At 41.1% G+C, this 23958-nt stretch overlaps 1 protein-coding gene across 4 annotated transcripts in view; it reads left to right on the forward strand.

The window, feature by feature from the left end:
- The window catches only part of SLC24A2 (solute carrier family 24 member 2), a 112762-nt gene extending 102095 nt beyond the window's left edge, over positions 1–10667 (forward strand). For all 4 annotated transcript variants that reach the window (XM_058043389.1, XM_058043388.1, XM_058043387.1 and 1 more), the window contains 3 exons: positions 928–1017; positions 1438–1604; positions 3634–10667. In XM_058043389.1, the coding sequence (XP_057899372.1) occupies positions 928–1017; positions 1438–1604; positions 3634–3883 (507 nt within the window). In that variant the 3' untranslated portion in view covers positions 3884–10667. The remainder of the gene's footprint in view (positions 1–927; positions 1018–1437; positions 1605–3633) is intronic.
- Positions 10668–23958: the final 13291 nt, after the last annotated feature.

A 23958-nucleotide genomic window follows, 5' to 3' on the forward strand; every position in this document is an offset into this window, starting at 1 on the left:
AATTTGATTAGATAGTGTTTGCCTGGTGCAGTACTGCAATTTTGTTCCCTTCCTTTAGTAGTTAGCTTGACCTCTTTTTGTTACATAGATTCAGTTAGTTAATAGGTAATATGGAAAATGCGTAAGATTGGAAAGAACAGAAACCAAAATAAATCATTAATCTGAATATAACCCATTCGCTGGCTGCAAGAACACTGTCTGTTCAAAATCTGACACAAGTAAGGGAAACAGTGAAAAGGAAAATTAAGTTAAAGAGAGTTTTTAATTCATTGAAGGGCCTGGCAGTATGTTTTGCATGCTTTTATAGCATTATAACATTACATTTCTCTGCAAAATGAAGCATGGAAAATATGTGCTTAACATATCTTCTATTGAGAAAGTGTGTAGTTTTCAAGCAGAGTAAATGCTGTAATAAATTTTAGGTGTACCTATTTTTAGCTCTGCCATATGGCAGTCTTTTTTATACTGACTGAAATTTGTTGCAAAAAGTTACTTATGTAGGAAGGAAAGATATTGGCACCTACCTGTTGAAGCAATTTGAAAACATTTATTCTGAAGAAACATGAAATTATTAATAAATTTAGAAGTCAAACCACTATTGAGCTAAACACATATGCAAACTGCATCATAACAAATAATGATAAAAATGACAACCCAGAACTTGCCAGTCATCATACATGTTCTTAGGAAATCTTATTTTATGGCTGAAGCAATTGGAAGAATGAGGTACATATATACCAATGTCAGGGCTTCTGTTTCTTACTTTTCTTGACAGGTATTTTGATCATCTGATGATGATCAGAACAGTTGCTTAGAACAGGCCATCAGAAAAAATGAGAAGCCACTCTCATATTGAGAAGGAATTAAGAGTATGGCATATCACCCTTCAATATAGGTTTTCACTGTTCCTCCGTCTTTCTGTTTCAGACATCAAGAAAATTTTTTCCCATCACGTTTTTTGGTTCTATCAGCTGGATTGCCTTCTTTTCTTACTTAATGGTCTGGTGGGCACACCAGGTAAGGAGGTGATACTCTTACTAAATAAAAGCCCTGCTTTTTTGTTTTGCACTGTAAAAGATCATTTCTAATCAAGGGTCCATCTATCTCATGCTGGGTGCTGCTTTATTTCAGGAGCTGTAGCCATGGATAAAGTAAATCAGTACTCACTAAATGAAAAGTAGCTCAGAGAGCTGTGGTTGGCCTGACCACAGGACTTGATCATTCTTGTAGCATCAGAACTATCAGCAACTGCCCGTCAATATCTTATGCTTCTATTTCAAAGCCTTACCTTTCTCCTGATACATGGGAAAATCCATGAAAACTAGAATTTCTGTGATCTTGCCTGGTATTCTCCAAGGTAGTGGGAAAGCCCAGGACAGTTGAAAACATTTCTTCACTGCAGGAAACTTTTTTCTGGTTTTATTTAAACTCTTCTAGGTTGGAGAGACCATTGGTATTACTGAAGAAATCATGGGACTGACTATTCTAGCTGCTGGCACATCCATACCTGACCTTATTACCAGTGTTATTGTAGCACGCAAAGGTCTGGGGGACATGGCTGTATCCAGTTCTGTTGGAAGCAACATATTTGACATCACAGTGGGGTAAGCTCTACACCAAGAAAATTGTGTCTATTTTAAACAAGTCCTTTGTTCTTAGCATATTGCTGTGGTATTGCCCACAAGCAGCAATCTTTAAAAAGCAGAGTAATGCAAATAGGAAGCGAATGTTACTGTGGCAAGTGCTCTGAAGTTTATAGATGTCTGCATAAAAAAATGTTATAAATTTGTTGCCTAATCCTTGCTTTGATATGTTACAGAGAGGCTTAGGCAAGTGAATTGCGCTTTAAAATTGTGCAAGGGCATTGTTCCGAAAAGGAATTTCAAAGCTTTTTATACTTTTGTGAGGTTGCTGTTTGCTTTCTGCTACCACTCATTGGGCTTTTACTAGAGCTTTCTTTATAAATGATGATCAGGAATAATTCATTGCCTCTGCAGTATTCAACATGTTTGCTGTAATAACAACAGAAAGTCATTGTCTTGTATAACTGGTTTAGGCTGCTGTTGCCATGTGATTAATTTTTTTTTCTATACCTGACAAGCCCAAAATTACAAACCAATTCTCTGTTAACAAAAAGGACCCTTTTTATAGCTCTGACAATGTGAAGGTACATGAGATTGTGCAGAAGTTTTATATTTACACTTCACTGCTTCATGGCAGCTCTAGGGTAATGATTTGTGGCATAATGTTGTAATTCAAATTCTTTTTTGGTCTTTTCAGACCAAGGTAGATCAGATTCAGAAAAAGTGTAATCCATGCCTCAGTGATTCAAAAATGTGCAGGAAATACACAGGTAAATTCTGTCTTTGTTCCCACATTACCATCTTCAACACAGGATGGAGGTACTGAGAATCATGTCCATTTTCAATTTCTCCATCTTTGGTTGTTTCTTACTATCACATGCAAACAGAAGAACAGGTCTAGTCATAGTTACAGTGCCAGACAGCCTGATTGTAGAAGAGATCCTGGTTTTCACAGCTGGAAATATACCAGCATCTGCAAAAAGGTACAAAAAAGGATCCCAACGTTTGAATGTATAGTAAATATATTTTTTACTTTATCTGTTAGCTAATGGCAGTAGTTAGACATAGTAGGAAAACTTAGCCAATTTTCTATTAATGCAGAAGCATTCAGTCTTTGAAATATCTATATGCAGCAAACCTGTAAAATGCATGAAAACCATGTCCTCCAATTTGGAGTACAGAGCATGCATTAGAAAATTATTTCTCTTTTGCAGTGCTTTCCTACTTTAAAAAAATGTTTAATCTTCCTGCCAAAGGAAATGGTTTTGTCCTGCACCAGTCTGCTACATTTACAACAGAAATGGCACAGCTGAGCTGTAGACTGGTGTAGTTAGTACTGCAGCTGTAATAAATTATTCTCTCCTGAGCTGCTTATTCAAAGTTTTAATGTTGTGAGCTTCTGACAACTCACTTCATGCTTTCTAAGCCTGCTAAGCTCCAGTCAGTGTCTTAAATATTTATTTCAGCTTGACATCTTGCAGAGGGATATTGTCTCCTTCTCTGGCATGAGAGATGAGAAATGCAATGACAGCAAGCACAGAAATAGAAGTTAAGCTGAAGTTCAATTGAAGTTCACAGTTTAACAGAGGTTTATATAGTAAATGTGGACAAAGATATTTAAGGGCGAAATTTTGCAGGCAGTGCCTTGCAGAGTGCTGGTTCTTCATGGCAAGGTCATGTTTCTTTCCAACCCACCCTCCTGTCAGGCAGGCTCTTGGAAAGAGTGTGCAAATAGCTTAATCTAGAAACAAATGAAAGGAGTTTTCCTCTTCACAGACAGGATGCCAGGTGATTTGCCAGCCAAGGGATAAATAATTCACTACTATAATTGGTGGAAGAGTGGGGGGCAAAAAATCCCGTGTTTTCTCTCCAAGAACCGTGAGAAAGCTTACAATTTATATTTATGCAATTATTAGAAGAGTTGAACATGTTCCTGCCTCATTTTCTGCAGGAAGCCTTTGCTTGTGTTTTGATTTGTCACCAGAAACCTTCTAGTGCTCCCTTCTGGACTTCTGCAATGTTTTAAATTAATTTTTCTGTTTTTTAACAGCCTTCCTCTTCCATGGCTCCTGTATGCTGTGGTTAACAGCTTTACCCCGGTGACAGTCAGCAGCAATGGTCTGTTCTGTGCGATTGTCCTCCTCTTCATCATGCTGCTCTTCGTCATCCTCTCCATTGCCTCCTGCAAGTGGAGGATGAATAAAATCCTGGGTTTACTCATGTTTGGGCTTTATTTTGTGTTCCTGATTGTCAGTGTCCTTCTGGAGGACAAAGTGATCCAGTGTCCTGTCTCCATCTAGTGGAAAGTGGAGAGTGGAAAGTTATTTTTTTCTCAACAGAAAAAAAAAAAAAAAGAAAAACCAAAACATATATATTTATTAAAGAAAAGATACATATGTCAAAACAAAACAGCGAAAAAAAAAACCACAGTGGAAAATTGCAATTGCAGCAGGAATAACCCATGGATCTGTAAATGTTCTCTTCTTCGATTTTGAAAGAATGAAAGAAAGAAAAGGACATAAAGGGTCAGTCTCAGAGCTGAAGAATGGCTGCTGCTGGACATTGCAGTACTGCCTGAAGGGCTGAGTCTGGGAGCACCAAGGGTTCCTCTGCTGCAGAACATCCTCGCTGCTCAGCACTGGACATGCACCGTGCCCGTGGCAGCAGTGAAAATTACTGCTTCTCCTCTGCCTACGGGACCTACCTGCAGACTTCTCCTTCTCTGTAGTGGTATACACAGACACACTGTGTGCTCAGCTCCTAAAGCTCTCCTCTTCCAAGGGGAATGCTAATGTTAACTTTGTGGAGGCACCACCCCCCACACACCCTGGTACAGGATTTTTCCGATAACCTGCTGATACTCCTGAGTGGAAAGCATACACCAAGCGATGAGTCACAAACAGGGAAGGGCTTGTATGTCTCTTCACGTAAGTGGATTTATGTGATGTGATTTCAGCTAAGCCAGGGAATTCATCAGTGTTTTGATCATCTGCATCACAGGTCCGTAAAGGCAATCAGCAGGATGTTAATGGTGGTTTCTTGCATCTTGCAAAACTCTTCAGGTTCCAGAAACTCTGGCACTGAAGGAGCCATGATGCCTGACCATTTTGTAACTGGTGCAGATTTTCATTGCATTCTCATGCAAAGACCAGAATGGGGATAATCTTTCTTCTCTAATAGCAACGCAGCATGCAGTGACATCATACAGCTATGTGAACACACCATTTTTTCTAATGCAGCAATATCAACAGTACCAATGGCTTTCAGATGCTGTTATGAGTTTGCCTTTTCATGCCAGAATAAAAAGGCTAATTTGCTTATGCATAGTATTTCATAAAGAAAATAGAAGTAGTTATAAAGTGGCAGCCTAATTGCTAAGTGAATATATACTTTATAGGCTTTCACTATTACTTGGAGTGTAAGGACCTTCACAGCTACATATAGTTATTTGCTGGAAGAGATCTCCAGCTGTTGTATAAGCTGGGGAAGTTCACTTTGCTGTTATAAATCTTGAAACTAGGTAGGAGAAACACAATTTAAATACAGTGGAGCTGCAGGAAACTTACATGAAAATTCTTCAGTATTGCTGGAAGTGTACATGTCTAAAGAAAGGAAGGAGTGAATATGCAACATCCTTTTTCTGAGATACTGAGAGAATGAGAAGGTCCAAACCTAGAGCAGAAAAAGCCAAGAAGGGAGAAAGAAACTAACTTTCTGTAGTTTGGCTGATTTTTTTAAAAATGAGAGGACTGGAACGAATGTTAAGAAATTATTTCAGATAATCATCATTTGTTTGTTCAAGTCTTTTGTGCAATTAAGAGTTCATGAAGTTTCAGTGCATTTCTGTGACCTGTTTTATCATTGTTTTATATGTGTATTGTCCTCACAATGGCAATGCCATTCTCACATCTGTGTAACAGAAGTCTCAGCACATTTTGTCTTGGCTGTTTTTCTCTGCTCCACACTGTTTGTTTCTCATTCATTCCCTTTGTCCTTTACTATTTTCCTGTTATATGTGTTTTTATGTAAGTGTATGATTAGAAAATAAGGACTTGACAGAAAACAATGGTAGAGAAATCAGTACAAAATTCATATTAGTTATATTAATATTATGTGATATCATGAAGAAAAAAGTGAGATTTTAATGAAATAAAGGAAGGATACTAGGAGTTGCAATGTCTGCTACTCATATATTTTCCTAAGTCCTAGCTACATGCAGAATCAGTATTTGATCTTAACCATACAACAAGCAACATTTCTTGCTTCTTAGTGCTGTTTAGAGTGAGCTTCTCACATCGAGAGCAAAAACTTGTCTTTGTATTCAAGACCCTTCACTGGTGCAGAATCGTTACCTGTACTAGCGATAGGGCTGCCCATCTCTAACATTTGTTCCTAGGGATGTAGCCGTGGAAAGTTGGGTGGATATACACGCCTGTGGTATATACGCAGGATATACACACCTGTGGTGCCCTCTGCTGACAGAACAGCAGCCTAAAGTGATTTGTGACCCAAATTCTGACCTCAACCAAAACGTGTGTCCCAAAATACAGAGCTGACTCCGCAGTACAATCTATTCCAGAGGAGTCACCAAATGCTTTTGTTTCTGATGACAGTGCTCAAAACAGGTAATCCTTTCCCAAGTAAGCGGAATCATACATAGGAGTGACCCAAATTAAGGGCTGTGTATGCGGGCACTTACAAAATACTGCAATGCCCAGATTTCACTGATCTGACATTTCAAATCAAGAAACCAGACCAGTGTCCAATCTCTATGTAATACACTACTTTTTTTTTTTTTTTTTTTTTTTTTTAACTTTATACCATCGTGGTGTAACAACTCCCACATTGGAAACAGAAAGCTCCTGCCTGACCTTCAGAGGTCTAAGAGCTCTCTGGTGCACTCAGGGCATCAGCAGCAGAGACTGCTGCCCCACTGAGGACAGATAGTAAGTAGAGAGTAACTGGCATCAACAGCTATAGGAAGACCTTTATGTACACCATTAAGGACTGATATTCTGTAATGGCATTTCTATACTGTCTTAAAATGTGTCTCATTTCTTTCCCATGTCTGTTTGTCCCTATCACATCTTTATCTAAGAAGGTGTTATAAACAACTTCTCCTTCTCCAGAATAAGACACCTCATGGCTCCCACTGCCTTGTGTCTGTTGGGCAGATCATTTTTCAAATGGTTGAATAACTGTGCCAGTGGTACCTCAGATCCAGAGGTAATAGGACAGATTCCAATTGTGTGGTGCTTTCTGTGAACAATGATTATACTTGCCAAGGCACTTTTCTACTGCTGGGGTAAACTGTTAGTGGATACTTGGATGCTGATATGCTCTTTGATTACAAGACAACAGCTTTGCTGGCTAGTAAAGAGGAGTGGGATGGAGGGAGAAGCTTAGTCCCTTATCCTGTACAGAAGGAATTCAATCTTAAACTAGAATGCTGAGAAAACAGTCAAAAGCTGCTCCAACCCAGTGACTAGATGTCAGTGAGTTGTCCAGATTCATGCTGCCAGAAACACACATACTTGTTGCAACATTCCTGTTCTACAATTTCAACAAATTTCCCAGCATAAAGTGTTTCTCATTGTTCATAATTATTTCAGTGTAGGATCACGAACTCTTCTCAACATTGCACATCCAGAAATCAAGCATACCTAAAAATCAAAGTTCTATTTTGTTCAGCCAAAGTTCTGTATAACTTCACTAGGGATCTGGTCCTTCACACTGCCCAAATTCTATAGTGAGCTGACTGGCGTTGAAGCCTTTTCCACCTGCCTGTATGCCCATGCTCACTAGCTCAATCACTACTGCTGTCTGCATAATCCTTATGAAGTATAAATGAATAACTAATAGAAAATTTGGCATTGATAAAGATCCTGTTCTAGCTTAGCACTTTCAGGACACCAGCTTGGAAATATGGAAGTAAGATAACAATGCAACTTCAGATTAAAAAGCCAACCCTCTGTGGCACCATCATCTCTGAATGGAATCAGTGTTGAACACAATTTTTGGAAGGGATTTCTGGTAGCATTTGAATAGGATCATGGCTCAGATTGTAGCCAGTTTTAAAGGTCTTCTGCACAAACTTCATTGGAATTAAATATGAGAATGGGGCCCATTGGTACAAAATACCACTCGAGTCTTACAACTATTCTGTTTTCCCTCTGCATAAGCCACCCTGGTCACAACTTGGCAAAAGCTATAGAAGTGTGATTAAAAGTGTGGTGTGAAGATTCTCTCCTTAAGAACTACATGTAGACATGGAAAAATCTTTCAGCAGAGCTCTATGTATTTTAAATTAACTATTTTACTGAAAGCTAGTGCTTTCTTATAGTGCAGACAGGCTCTTGTGTCTGTATGCTTCTGCTTATGTATCCAGTTGATGTGGCTGACTGCATAAACTTCATGAAGCATAAAGCACAGTGGGTGACAAGCAACCTTATCTAGGTGTCATTTGTTTGTAATGGCAATGAACCTACCATATAATTTCAATATACACTACTCTGAAGTAGTTTATGGTCACTGTCACTCATGGTACTGTTGTGTGTGGATATGAAGGTCCACAAAGTGGTAAGTTAAACATGTAGTTAATCCAAGTACAGTGAAAAAATAGATGCTTAGAAATATTATTAATGTTTGGGTGTTTTTTAAGGGATTATTTCTCTGGTTGTCTTTTACTTCATTACATATTTTGCAAAAAAGGGGATATTCAATGTTTTTTAATTATTATTCTTTCAGCAGTAATTCCTTAAAATAGCATCTTGTGGTCCATATAACTTATGTTCTGAGTCAAGTATGAGTCTGTATCAGATGGTTTTCTTTATTTATAACAAGGAAATAATCCCTTCTCTAAGAACTGGCCCAATGAAATACAGAAGAATTCTGCCATTAACCTGGACAAGATAGAGACTTCTATCTTAAGTTCCTGTGTTTCATAAATGCAGTACCTAGTTGTCCTGGGAGCTATGTACAAAGAGATAAATTACATTCACTTGTATTCTTGGAAACAATTTTACCTCTTGTAAATAACAATGACACAATTAACTGAGCAGGTGATTCTTTTTTTTTCTGCTCTTCCTGGAAAGTTAAATTGAAGAAAAATACTTGCAGAAAGTGACTTTGAGATTATCAAATGGGATAGTTTGCAACAGTGTGGAGAAGAATCCTGCTCCAATCCTCCAAAAGCCATGGGTTTCATGCCTGGTTGATGGCAACTGACCTTCTGGGTCTGTTGCCATCAGTTACAGGAATATTGGCATTGAGATGTCCATCATTTCCATTGGAACTGTTGAGAGTCACCTCCCAGATGAAGTTGTGCAGTTCAGTGCACCCATCAAATGCAGCAGCCACGTGTGGCTCAGAGCCCTGTAGCTGAGACAGGCCATCCTGTAGGTCTGCAGTGTGTAGCTGGGTGTCAGTGTGCAGCATCCCAGGACTTGTCTGCCTGGATGGGTGCAGGTCGTTTGAGCCTTCCCCTGCCTGTGCTCCTGCTTGACTGGATGCAAGCCGTGTCTGCTCCAGAAGTCGTGTTGTCACATTAGCATGGCGCTGAGCCCATGCTCCAGCCAGCCAGACACAGGTCAGCCCCAGCCTAGATGCCATGTAATCCCTTGGAGTGTGGGTAGACCAGGCACAAAATTGGCCATATCGTTCCTACACGAGCCATAAGTGAAACAGCCCAGGACAAGAATGAGTAATTCAAGACTGGTAAATGAACTGTACATTCATGTAGATTTATTGTAAATTCTCCACTCATGAAACACAAAACCAATCCCAACAATGAAATTTGTACACATTTTTAAAGATTGTGCACTTTACTATTTTATTTCTATTTTTATTTTGTCACATAGTTGTCTTAATGCAAAAAGAAGCCATAAAGAACCCAGAAGACTAGTATGGGGTTTCTAAGTAAGGGGATCATTAATTTTAAAGTAAAGAATCAATTCCATGTCTCTGTTTAAGGTATAATGTCAAACACTGACAAATAAATGTACAGTAAAGCAGGATCTGGTTTCGCCTTAGTGATGCTGTGAGTAAGTCAGGGGAGTTTGCTCCTCATCCTCTTGAATTTTCCTGTGGGGCTGTACAAAATGCTGCACACTACCTTTGCAGTAGGGACTCAATCCTGCTACCCTTGTTCACCCCAGGAGAAGGAATAAAATGCTTGCAGAGTCAGGCCCAATAAAGCAATTAAATCATTCTGCTCCTTTGATGTTTTCTCCCACTGAGATCAGAGTAAAGGAAGCTCCTTATGTTTTAGTAAGTTTATAAGAGATGAGTTGCTTCTGTCAATTTTTCAAAAAGTTTCCAGGGTCAGGTTATCCAATAGAAATAAATCAATTATTTTAATCCCTCATCAAAATTAAGTAATGCCAAAGGATTTCACTTGGTTTTGTGTTCATTTCCATTATCAAGATCTCTGTTGCACTTTTAGTTTTGCAATCCTGACTCTGGGGAATTGACTTACATGAATTAAAATTATTTCTGTCACTTAAGATGGCAAGATCAGGACATGGTATTGTGATGTGAAAATAGTGTGTTATAATTGACAATCAGAGGCTATTTTTGTAATAAAGTGTTTCTAGCATGTTTGTTTCACTTTGTAGTTTTCATACTCTTATCATCCATAATTTTCAGCCTATTGTAAGAAAAATCTGAAGTCCCCCATCTTCACTCATTTCAAACTTTAAAAGTAAAAATACATTTCCATGTATTTTTAATTTTGCAAGTCCAGGCAACCTCCTGAAAATTCCAATTTTTCTCATGTGTTTAAGTGTATGGATCATTATTCACTAGATTATACTCTTGTATCTCTGAATCAGTATATGCTTTGTGAATATAAGTTTGTATATAGTATGAAAGTTACCTTTATTTGTATATAGGCTCTTGGAAATAATCCCTTCTATCAAGGTCCTACTTCACTATCTACAGAATGTTTCAGTGTGGCGTGTACACTTTCTCACCTTATCATACTAATACAGAGTTCTTCATATAAATCACTTAATGTAACTGAGTTGTCTAAGTGTGAATAACAATAACAATAAATACTAATAAAAAGAATGAAGAGTGTGTCAATTTGCTCAGTATCTTTTGTCTTGGGTCTTGGGTTTGCTGTTGCTCTGAAAATGGTATTTTAACTACCTTCTCCAGTTTCAGTGATGGGCTGCAGTGCTGCTCATCATTACTGGTGTTCAAGCTGTGCTGCTTGCCTCTTGCCGTGTCCCAGTGCTACCTTCTGTATATACACAGAGTAAGGAAATTGCCTGTCTTTCAGTGAGCTTAAAATTTTGTTAGACAAGGATTTTTCATTTACTGCTCAATGTGAATCCAAACTACCTGGAGATGTGTATGTCTGGAGCCCTGTTGTTCTGTTCAGGATCAAGTTCCCTTACATTTCTTTACTGATACATTTGATCACAAGATGTTTTGAGTTCCATTCTTTACTTTGACACCTTGTTTAATCTCCAGGCTGCACAGTCTATTGTCCTTGCCAGCTAGGCTTTTTGTTCTGTTTTGGTTTTGTTTTGTTTTTGGGTTTTTTGTTTGGTTTTTTTTTGTTTGTTTGGTTGGTTTTGGTTGGGTTTTTTTGTTGTTTGTTTGTTTTTTGGTTTTTTGTTGGTTTTTTTTTGTTTGTTTGTTTGGGGGGTTTTTTGTTGTTGTTGTTGGTTTTTGTTATTTTCGTTGGTTTTTTTATGGTGGTGGTTTGATTTTTTTTTTAGTCTGTCCTTGGGTGAATTATGCATTTAAATGATCTTCAATAAATTACAGTAAAAGAAAGTCAACAATACTAGCATTTTCTCATAATCAACCAAAATTTCCATCTTCACAAGTTACAAAACATTGCACATGGACATTATTACTTAATATTTCTCCCATTGTAGCCCAGGAAGTCCTCCTCCCCAATGAATTAAGGTGGTTTTTGTGAGGCATCATGCCAACGCTGAAGGTGTGAGCTCAGGAGAGTGGTTTTTCATTCATCTTTAACTTTACTAGAGCCTTAAAATTTTATATTGAAAACAAAAGAAATTTGCAGATAGCTTAGGAGCTGAGAATGATGATTACCCTGAGACAACCATGCCTGCCAAGCAACAAAAAACAACAAGGTAAAACACATCGTACAAAACCTAAAATTGGCTCCAAGTCACAGAGGCACATGTGGGATGTTTCAAAATTTAAATCTCCAAGTCACAGAGGCACATGTGGGATGATTCAAAATTTAGATTGGAGATGGAGAGTTTGTAAAAAGACATTTAGTCTTTATCTGAGGAGTGAACATGCATACATACACAGAGAGGTGTTCACAGCTTTGCTCTATGGGTGTGTGTTTTCTTACCCTACTGCTTGCTAACATTTGATCCCTTCCTCAACTGCAGTGACTTTTGTAAAACGGAGGATTTTAAGTCCTTCAGTGCCACAGCAGGCCTTGATGCTATATGACTGGGTTGAGGAGGAAGAAAAGAAAAACAAATTATGTATCCACCACAATCCTGCCTGGGCGAATGAAGGCAAGTTGCCTCACTATGTGTCCACAAGCAAGTACTTCACTGCCCTAACTGTAGTGCTGAAAAAACCATTTACTATAACTTTTCTCCTTTACAAGTAGTTGCAATTGGATTGTTAATTGACAAGGAGAAAAGCAATGTGCCCATTAAAACTGAATTCAAACTTTCCTTCCGTGGAAACACTTCAGAATCTCCCTTTTAAACAAAGAATTCCTTTTCTGTCAACACATACCTCAGAGAAATAAATATTTGTGCAGAACCTTGCAAAGAGTACAGATTTTAGCCCTGAAGAGATGTTCCTCCCTTCATCTCTTATTTATGCAAGTTTTCACATCACGGTTTGAACAACACATCTATTTTATGGACAACGGGATGTTTTTTGGCAGGATGAAACCTACAGTATTGCTTCTGAGGCATCAAACCCAAACCAAACCATTTCTTGTTAGGTAAATATGAAGATAGTCAGAGAAGTTATCGGCATCCTGTCAGTTTAAATCACTCCAAAGAGGATGTTTGAGCAACAGTTTTACAGTGAATGAAACTTCAAATGAAGAGGTGTCCCACAAACCCTTGGGTTGCTTGCAATCACTTTTTGCCTGTCCACCAGCAATGATGAGCAAATACTGGCCCTCAGCTACAACCTTCCACTAACTGCTGCTAAAAATGTGAAACTGCAAGTGCTGGCTCTGCTGTGCTGGAGGATTCCCCGTAGTGGGGTTGTGTCAGAGCAAAGAGCAGGTCTGGGCTTGCTGAGTGGGGCAGAGGAGGAGGTGGGTGGGAAGGTGGGCCCTGTCTAGCATGGGAAAACAGGCCACTTCATTGGACCTTGAATTGACACTGTGATCCAGAGAGCAGGAGGGAAGACTATGGGAAAAACTGACATAAAATTCCGTTAAAATTTATGTCTAAAAAGACATATAATAGGTGGTTTTCCCTCCTGGCTCTCTGCAGCCCAGTTTAATTTTGCTGTAAAATGAAGGAGTACAACCCTGAGTAACATTCTCTAGGGGACACTGTGTAAGCAGGGAGGTTGGACTCATGAGCCCAGTGGTGATGCCTTACAACCAAATACAGTGATTCTGTGAATGGTTTAGTGAAAAAAATGCTCCCACTGCCCATTCCTCACCCCCACTTATTTCCTATTCTTTGTTACCAACTAGTATGAGGGAAAAAGGAAATTACTCCCAGAATTGTCTAATTCCCTGTGAAGATCTGGACCTGCTCTTGCACTGTACTGCCCGCCTGCTTGCCTGCCTACCTTGATACCATGCCATAGTGATGGTCAGAATTTGTCTCTCACAGCAGTGACCAACTCCTGCCAATTTTGTAGCTTGATTCTCAAGACTAAGAGATTGTAGTCTGATCCTCTGGAACTAGGACATACTGCTGGCCAAAACTATCTCGAAAGAGTTTCACTGAAGTTCACAAAACACAAGACTGTTGAAGAAAAATCAGTTTGTTAGCTTAAATTAGCTTGTTCCAGGCTAACGTGCTGTAGGATTCAGCATTCACGCCTCAGTCAAAAGTATTAGTAAACCCATTTTCTGTTGTTATATAATGAATTTTTGAAAAATTATTCCCTAAAATTCACTTTATTTTCCACTCAGAAGAATAACTTTCAGCAAAGATTTTACCAGAAACTGACTGGAAACAGAAATTGCTAAAGATTAATGATTGTTAATATGCAATTTTTCCAAAAAGAAATTTCCTGGACAGCTTTTCCCCACCACCTGTCCTGCTAAAAACCTATTAAAACATGCCAGGGTGTTGTTGTTCTGAGAAAAGCCGGGACAAGCATGGTGAAGCCAAATCTTCCCTGTCCTCAGGCCTGTTTTTACTGCTCTGGCTCCCTCTACACTCCTGTCCTCTCTGTTCCTCACTCTACTCAGCATCCAAAAGAATTCCTGTCACAAATGGTGCCCCAGCAAGTGGAGGCAGGTGATGCTCAGAGTGAGAAGGTCTCAGGCCAGGCAAGGCCAGCTTTTCCCAGCTGGCGCCACAGCTGACACCACTTCTAGCTGTCTGTGGTATCACTTGGCAGCTAAACACAGAGCGGCCAGGTCAGCTCTGCAGGTACCACCAGGCACTGTGGAAGGACCAGAGAGCAACTGGCAGAAGCAGGGCGCCCTCAGTTGTTTCACAGTGGGTTTGTGCAAAGTCTGGGTGCCAACAGAAAGGTGATGCCGAGCACGTGCACCCACTGCCTCACCTGCCCTGGTGAGCTCTGCCATTCCTGCCCTACAGAAAGTTTACTGGCATGAAGGTACTTTGGCACCTGTACCAACTTGTCTAGAGCTGCTAAAGTAACAAACCCCAATATGCATGCCTTGTGAGTGGACACTTCTGGAAAAGGGGAAAAAAAATCTCTTCATCACCAGGCCTGCCACAAAATCAAGAAAAGATGAGCACAGTGATCTCCCAGAGAAACATTAATCTTGTAGACTGTCAGGGGAAGTAGATGGACTGAAACACAAACAGGTCATGTCCTCAGTGCATGAAAGGTGGCTTATCTGGATTAATAACTTGTGCTGGCATGGTTGCTGAAGCTTTCATTTTCTTGGAATTACCTTAATAGCAAAGTGTCTGGTAGCAGGTGTGCTTGCGGACATTTGCAGAAAATTATCTCTGCTGACAAGGAGATATAATAAAACCCTTAATGCAGGAAGAGAGCAAGGCACAGCCAGGCAAGGACATTAAGCAGGGCAGTACATCTCATCATGTCCTTGTTCCAAATATATATTTAGCATTACAGCAGCTGTTCTCCAGTCAAAACCCCTGCTGGCCTTCATTGCAACAAAAGCATCCTCCTCTGGGCTGATCTCAATACTGAATGTTAAAGAATAAGGGCAGTGATAGAGATCATAAAGAGTGCAGTAAATTGTTATTACATTTGCCAATACAGGGCTGGTACCTAAACAAATCTCTAGGTTTCTCTAGGCTCCAGCACTAGCCCAAGATACGATAAAGAGCAGCTGGGCTTGCATGGAACTTTGCCTTTTGTTGTAAGGACCCATGTAGGGAATGTCTTAACTTAACTCTCACATGGGGTGAATTTTCCTCAGCCCCACCAATCACCTCTGAAGAGCTGTGAATTGTATTTCCCTTCTAGACTGAGGTTCAACAGATTCCCTTCTGTTCACTGTGTGTTCTGGTTGCCATGCCAAGTAATGGAGTGAATCCCATCATTTCCTGGGGAAGGGATGGTGAAGGTCTCCGCACCTCCAGGAGGGCTCTGGGTGAAAGCACACATCTGCTCAACATTCCGAGCTACACAAACCCACTGTGCAGCACGCAGCCTGCCAGCAGGCTGCAGGGAACAACTTGTCCAGACTGGCTGCATCTGAAAGCCTTGCTGATTTTGATCTGTGTTCTGAACAGTGAGTCAGCAGCAGAGTAAAATGCTGATGTCTTTGAGAAGCTTGTCAAACTACACTGAGCTAGAAACTGCAAAAGAAGTAGGTTCAATCAACCTCTCTCTTTCTTCTACAGTGCTGTCTGGTTTTAATGTAAGTTAATATGCAGCTAATTTGAAAGAAATAAAAAAACCAGAAAGTCAAATTCATATAGGAAAAGTAATTTTTCTACCCTAAACTATAGACCTTCCTCAATTTGTCGTTTATTGGGTAGAGAGTTAGTCTGAGAAGATAACACCTTTCTTTGGCACCAGAAAAAGCAGTCTAACCACAACTAGGTGAAATCAAGTGAGTGTGTTTAAACTGGCCTTTCTGTAGAATTGGGAGACAATATCTGGGCATGAATTTCTTGCTTGGAAGTTTGGCTTTGCATGCTAATAAGGAGATATTGTCACCAAAACTGAAACTCTCCAACAACATCTTTTCAGTGTTAGAGAATCAAGGCATTGCCTCATTCTGGCCAGGATGTGCAACTGAAATCATTCCATGCATCTTTACCAGACTTTTCACATACCTATACTGACAAAACCTAAAAAAATTCTCAAAAATTCATCTTAAATTACACAGTTCTTAGTATTCAGTCTCCTATTGGCTATTGATCCCTTCACCTCCAATGCTGACTTGGTCCTCCCTCTTTGGTTCTCTTATCAATCTTTTCCCAGACCAGGTGTCTCATCAGGGGATGATGTTTGGGGTAATATTTGTTAATGTTCATTTCTGTCATGTGCATTTTCTGGCTGCTCCCCATCCACAGATCTTAAACTCATCAGGCCTCTCCCTGAGAACAGTGTCTTTTGTAGAGAAACTTCAATTCCCCTGCCCCTGGGCAAAGGGAAACAAATCCTTTACTAAAGTTACAGTATTTTTTTTTTTTTAAGTTGTATAATTTCCAACAGTATCTGCTATGGAATAAGGTAAATTTTTTTAACACAAAATTGCAAACAAAACCATTCCAGGCGTACAGCTATTTAGAATATTGGAAATAGTGCAAATGTATGTTTGTTTCCACCAGAATTACAAAAGAATTATTAAAGATATATCTGGCCTTTATGGTACTTAGTGTCCTTCACCTCGAGTATGACTTGTCCTCATGTAACAATGTCCCTTTAATTTACTCCCTCCCCTGTCCCTGTCTCTCATGAACCAGAAAATGGAGTTACAGGATGTCTGACAACTTGTTTCACATGCACTGCTGAAAAATAGCTTATGCTGCAATTTTCAGGCATTCAGTTGATGCCCTACTTCTAATAGGAAGGATTGGTGCTAATCTCTTTACAAACAATTTGATGGGGGAGGGTCTTCAGGAGAAATGGGTGTTAATGTCTTTGAAATGGATCTTAATGTCTCTATGACCCTCAAGCCCCACAAGTTTGTTACAGAACCTGGTTGGTTTGACTCCTGAACTTAGGCTAATACGCAAATGGGTCGACACAAAGTCTGTTGCAGAATCCAGATAGCCTGAATTTTCAAACACTGGAGGAAAATTACATTCTCAAGGGGGGAATATGTGGTAGGTGATTTGGGAAGGCTGTACCTTCCTGGTACCTCAGCCAATGTGGAAAGGAAGGGAGCAACATGTGGCTGAGTTGAGGACAAAGCTGCATCCTCTGGAAACTCGAGAGAGGGAAATCCCACAGCACTCCTCTGCCCCTCTGGTTTTCTCCCTTTATACAAATAAAGTTGCAGGATTCCTCTGTCTCCTTTATGGACTGCCTTTTCATAGTGTGATTTCCACACATTTCTTTTGCATTGCCTTCATCAGATTGCTGTAGCAAATGTTTTCCTGGCATAACTACTCCCGCCTGCCTATTTTTTGCCATGGACAGTGGCGCGGTGAGTTTCTGAGGTTACAGCGCCTCATCTTCCTCTGGCTTATGAAATGGTTAATCTCTTGTTTTGTTCTATTTAAAGTCATCTTCCAGAGATTCTCATCTTTATGTTTTTGAATATCTGCTTTAAATAAAACCCTATTCTGGCATAAGGTATCTGCTGTCTGTGGACTATGACAGGAAGAGATACAGAAATCTATGGGAGAGAAACGCTTGGATCCCTTGCACTGCCAGGCCTGTTGACATCTTTCTGCCCTTATACCCCAGCAACTAGGATAAAAATCTAGCAGAACAATCACATTTTTATTAGGCTGATAGTGTTTTTCAACCAGAAAAATCAAATACTGCTGGAAACCACTATATAGTTCATTTTTCAGGGCAACATATGGCAAACAGCAAAGCTTCCTCCGCCAGAACAGGTTTGAGGTAGGTGACTTTGCTGGAAATTATATGACTTTTAATATTCTTTAATGTAACTTAAGTAAAGGGTTTGTTTCCCTTTGCCCAGGGGCAGGGGAATTGAAGTTTCTCTACAAAAGACTCTGTTCTCAGGGAGAGGCCTGATGAGTTTAAGATCTGTGGATGGGGAGTAGCCAGAAGATGCACATGACAGAAAGGAACATTAACAAATATTACCCCAAACATCATCCCCTGATGAGACACCTGGTCTGGGAAAAGATTGATAAGAGAACCAAAGAGGGAGGACCAAGTCAGCATTGGAGGTGAAGGGATCAATAGCCAATAGGAGACTGAATACTAAGAACTGTGTAATTTAAGATGAATTTCTGAGAATTTCTTTGGGTTTTGTCAGTATAGGTATGTGAAAAGTCTGGTAAAGACGCATGGAATGATTTCAGTTGCACATCCTGGCCAGAATGAGGCAATGCCTTGATTCTCTAACACTGAAAAGATGTTGTTGATTCTCTAACACTGAAAAGAAACTCTCTGGTTTTCCCAGTTTTAATGACAACTTGACTAATAGCATTTCTGTTTCTGACTTTTCTTTAATCTGATACCACAAGCTCTAACATGCATTTCAGATTGTTGTCCACAGCAGTATGACTGAGAACCCACGAGGAATGATGAACTCTCCTTCCTGAGGCACCTACCCGAAGCAATACACAGTACATTTTTGCAATTGACAATGTCTGAAGGAAGGTATTTCTGCTGTGTATAGTCAGTGCTCAGTCCTGGAAGCTGAAGAGCTGCTGTGAGTTCTCCTAACTGTAGGATGTTATTTGGGTCAAGGGCAACACTGGGAATCATAGGATTAACAGAAAGGAGAGGAAAATGTTCCCTGAGCAGCTGCAAAGAACAATCTGTTCATTTTACCTACAGTGCCTTTGTCAAAAGGACAACTGGGCAAAGTTCAGGAGGCAGGAGACTTCAATGACAGAGCACTCTAAAGTCCTCAGATCAAAGCCACAGACAGTACAGCTGTGCTGCCTGAGCGATGATCATCTTCCTGCAAATAGGTCAGGGAGAGAATACAAAAGGGAAAGAGTTTTCTTCATGACACGGTCCCTTGTCTTGTTTCTGTCAGGTCTACAGTTCTTTGTTCCTTTAAACTGGTCTGCATTACTCCTACTGGAGTCTACATTCCCTTAATTTTGTGCAGTGCAAACTCAGTGCAGCCTGAGTTAACCAAGCTAGCTTATTTCACAGTCTGAACAGTGTCTACTGGCCTTGTCATCAGACATAGCAAAATCCCCATGGACTTCACAGTGGGAGATGAAGTAGATGCATGAAGAGTGAGCCTAAAAGAGTGACTTCGTCTCTTACTTGCTGGACTGTTGCATTCAGAGATTGCATGAGGAGAACTAAAAGCAAGATAAATCCATTAGAGCCAACAAAAGATTAAAACTACTCTCAGATGGATATAATTTGTGCAGTACTTCTTCATGAACAAAAGGGCTAGGATGGCAGTACAGGAGTTCAAATTCATTGTGTTGCTGTAGGGAAAAAAAAGACAAAATGCATCCTGTGGAATGGTAATTGCTGATTTTAGACAATTACCTCTGTCTTCCAAAGTATAATGAAGAAATATCCAGAAGGTATGAAGTCTGCTGCAGTTAAAACAAGTGGGGATCAACAGAAAGGGATTTCCCAGTATCTCAGTTATCTCTCTTTCCTTTAAGAGTCTGATATGATTTCCTTGGAAAATATGACAGGATGCCTGCCTCTTCCAGTGATGACATATTCTTGTATTTTACTCATTGGCTAGTTTCACTCAGATTTGACACAAAGGTGAAGACCCCAAAGGCAATCCAGTTTCCATGAGCTACATGGAAGCCAATACCTTAGTGCAGAGCAAATAGTTGCTATCAAGTACCTCTGTTTAAAAAGAGGTCAATGACATTCTGCACTTTTAAGCGTAGAGAATTCATGGGAGGGAGAGACAGAGACATTATCAATGACATGAAGGCTTTCAATTTGTAAGGCAGAGAACTGTTCTAAGTTCAAGTTCTTCAGCTTGTGGAGCTCCCTGTTTGCTTTTCCTGCCTGGCTAGCTGGCTGGCTTTTGCAGTAACTAAAGCTTTTTCTGTAGCAGCAGTCATGCAAGCGTTGGGGTCAGCAAAAGCAGGGAGTGTTGGAGGGTATGGTTCTGAAGACACAGATTACCTGCTACAAGATCCTACCCAGACACCCCAGGCTGGGGCTGAGGTAGGCACCAGTCCAGTGGCAGTGCCAGCTATAGGCAGGCAGCAGGGGGTGGAGGACTGATTGTTAGCCCAGGTGATTGTTCCGCAGCAGGGCTAACAGTTTAGCACTGCTGCATATACAGTCAGTCTCCTCAGTGGAAGAACTATATGAGTTTTTAAACAAGAAAAACCCAAGCTGTGTATCATGCTCCGTTGCAATGAGGTAAGTAGATGCCTGAGCCTGCAAGACATGCCCAGAGCCTTGAGAAGATAGAGAGGTCAACAGGAGAGCATCTGAAGGGCAGCTTTAAGGAATTCCAGCCACATCAGACAGAAAGTCAGCCTCATTCAGGGCCCAATTTAAATGTCTCTATGCTAATGCAGACAGTGACATGGGGAATAACCAGGAGGAAAAAGAAACGTGTGCCCACCTGCAAGGCTATGGCTTTACTGGCATCACACAAGCAGGGTGAGATGATTCGTATGACTGGAGTGTTGGAATGGAAGGAACAGGCTCTTTAAGAAGGATGGGCAGGGGAGGCAGGGAGGCAATCTTGCCATCTATGTCAGCAACCATCTGGAGTGAATGGAGCTCCACCAGGAGCTGGATAAAGAGCTTAGAACTTATGGGTCAGCAATAAAGGGAAGGCAAGGACAGGTGACTTTATAGTGGAAGTCTGCTATGGGCCACCTGACCAGGAAGACTAAGCAAATGAGGCCCTCTAAGACAGAGAGGAGCAGCCTCACATTCACAAATCCTGGTCCTCATGGGGAACTTCAACAACCTGACATCTGTCAGAAGGAGACTTGGTTGCCCAAGACATGGAGAGGGCCAAGGTATTCAACTGCTTTTTTGCCTCCATCTTCACCAGAAAATACTCCAGTTGCGTAAAGGTGAGATCAGAGACTGGGAGAATGAAGAACCACCTGCTCTAGAAGACTGGGTTTGAGACCACATAAGGAAAATGAAGGTTCACATGTCCATGGGACCTAATGAGATACATCTACAGGTCTTGATGGAACTGGCCGAGGAAATGGGTAAGCCACTATCCATCACATTTGAGAAGTCATGGCAGTCTGGTGAAGTTTCCACTGAATGGAAAAGGGAAAAAAGGGGAAAAAAAACCTCCTCTTTTAAAGGGTAAATAGTCATGTGTGACATCCTTGTCTCTCAGTTGGAAAGACATGGATTTGACATATTGACTATTCAATGGATAAGGAATTTTCTGGAGTTGCAGTCAATGATCTGTTGTCCAAGTGGAGACCAGGGATGAGAGGGGCTCCTCAGGTGTCAGTATTCATAGCAGTCCAGTCCAGCATCTTTATCAGTGTCGTGGACAGTGGTATTGAGTGCACTCCCAGCAAGGCTGCTAACAACACCAAGCTGTGTGGTGCAGTCAACACGCTGGATGGAAGGGATGTCATCCAGAGGGACCTTGACAGGCCTTAGAGGCGGGCACGTGTGGACCTCATGAAGTCCAACAAAGCAAAGTGCATGGTTCCACACCTGGGTCAGCGCTATATCAAGTACAAACACAGGCGGGGTGGAGAAGGACTTGGAGCTGGTGATGGATGAGAAGCTCAGTATGACCTGGTGTGGTGGTTTGACAGGAAGTAGGTTTTTCTGGGATCCTGTGGTCAAACCAATGGGTGCTCAGATTTTAATACAGGCACCTACTGTGGCCACTGGGACATTGGATCTGCCTCTGAGAACATAGGGGTTAAACGCAGAGCTCTCCCATGAGAAGCTCTCTTGGGTTTTCTGGTGGGAAGAGTTCGGATCTCTCCCCCGGCCCAGCTGCTGGCTGGGTGAGGGGAGGAGAAAGCCACGCGGCCTGGGAGAGGTGGGCCTGACCCTGAGGGGCCCAAGGGTGGAAGAGAGAAGTACCGGGAGGCACCAGGCAGCCCGTCCCATCCCGTCCCCGTCCCCGTCCCCGTCCCCTGACCCCCCCAACCCCCTGCCCTGGGAGACAGAGAGAGAAGGCAGCCTGTACTTGTGACTGTGTTACCTTGAAACTTGATAAACATGTGCTGGCAGCAGGCAGCATGGCTGAGAAGGAGGAGAAGGCGCGTTGCACCGAGGAGGCTGGCCGCTTGTAGGAGCTTTTAACCCTTTGTGGACAATGAAAACTTTGCAGAGCATTGACCTTTCCTGGAGGGGAGATGGAGAATGAAGAGGGAACTGTGCAAGTGTTGAAGGTCTGAGCAAGGGAGAGATATGAAAAGAATAGGGAAGAACCTTGGGTGGAAGAGATGATGGAGTGGCATTTTTGCTGGACTCTTTTTATATAGCCATGGACAGAACCATGTTTCCTAGTGATACAGAGACTGCATTCCAGGGGGAGGCAAGGCCTCAGAACCAGGAGGGTGCAGTGTGGGTACCCCTCAGCCCCAAGGAGTGAAAAAATGTGGGCGGGGGACAGGTGTCCCAAAGGAGAGACTGTGCCCTTTTTGGAATGGGACAAAACATCCTTAAAAGATGACCCTAGAAGCAGCTCTGGTCCATGTTCAGTGGTCAGAGCACTGGACATGAAGGAAGAGGTCACCATGGCACAAGAAGGACTCCTTGCCTCTTGATGAACTGAGGATTGATTGTCTAAAGGGTGGTGCTGGACCGAGACTTGGTGATTTGGGGGATGTATTGTATTGGAGATTTGGTGGGGAGGAGAAGGAGGAGATGTATTTGTAAGGTTTTCATTTTCCTTGTGTGTTTCCTTTTTTTTCTTGTAGTTTAGTTAATAAAGTCTTCTTTATTTCTAAGTGGGACCCTGCTTTGCTTATTCCTGATCACATTTCACAGCAGACACCAGGGAGAATGTATTTTCATGGGGGCACTGGCATTGTGCCAGCATCAAACCATGACACCTGGCAATACTGCACACTACACTACTCTGTACTACAGTACTTGCAGCCCAGAGACACATCTGCATCCTGGGCTGCATCCAAAGCAGTGTGGCCAGCAGGGCGAGGGAGAGGATTTGCTTAACATGGTAGGATTTTTCATCTGGGTACTAAGCAACTTCAAACATTAAATAGACTGAGAAACGCCTGACCTTTCAGAAATTTTTTTCCACAGTCTTTATTAAAAAGGCTATCAGGATTATATCAAGAAGGAAATTTGACATCTGTTTTCTCCTATTGAGGACATATGGAAAGAAACATACAGAAAGACAGCTGACCTTTATATTTGAACTGCAGACTTAATACTGATGGAGGGTAACAGTTTTGTAAAGTCTTCCTTCTCCAGTGGTTGCCTATGGGGTTAACTCCTAGTCTTCTGATTAAAGTTCAACTAAGTATGTTTTGAGGGACAAAAGATACAAATTTTTTTTCTCTAGTGAGAAACTTCAATAGAAATGTGTGATTATCTGCCACTTCTCGTGGTTTTATCATGGATCTCTAGTGGCAGAGAATTACACTGAGAAGACATTTCCAGAGGCCTTTCCCCAATGGTGACTGAAAGCAGGAGAATCCTTGCAACCTGTCTTCCTCCTAGTATCCAATTAGCAATGGCCTGATGAATTTGCATCATAAGCCTCACCCACTGAGGTTTTATTTGGTTTTAATACCTTCCTTCTTGAAGCAAGCTGTTGTGATTTGACACTGGCCAAAAGCCAGGCACCTATGAAAAATTTATTCACTCATTCTCCTCTGCTATAGTTGAGCAGAGGAGGGGAAGGAAAAGTCAAAGGGCTCATGAGTTGAGATAAAAATTAGGAAGAAAAACTCTAAGGGCAAAATAGGCTCAAATTTAAATTATATAGATAAAATTTATTAATAAAATTAAAATATTACAATGACAACTAAATTAAACCTTTAGAACACCTTTTTTTCCCAGACCCTCCCTCTTTTTCACCAACAGCATAGAGACACAAAGCACAGGTTTTTAGTCCGCTTGTTATTTCTACAAATCTTTCTTCAGTTTGCTTAGGGAAAGGAGGGGTTTTTTTCTGCTGTGCTTCCCATGGAAGACAGTTTTC

The sequence above is a fragment of the Melospiza georgiana genome, chromosome Z, assembly GCF_028018845.1.
Source record: "Melospiza georgiana isolate bMelGeo1 chromosome Z, bMelGeo1.pri, whole genome shotgun sequence".
Lineage (NCBI taxonomy): Eukaryota > Metazoa > Chordata > Aves > Passeriformes > Passerellidae > Melospiza > Melospiza georgiana.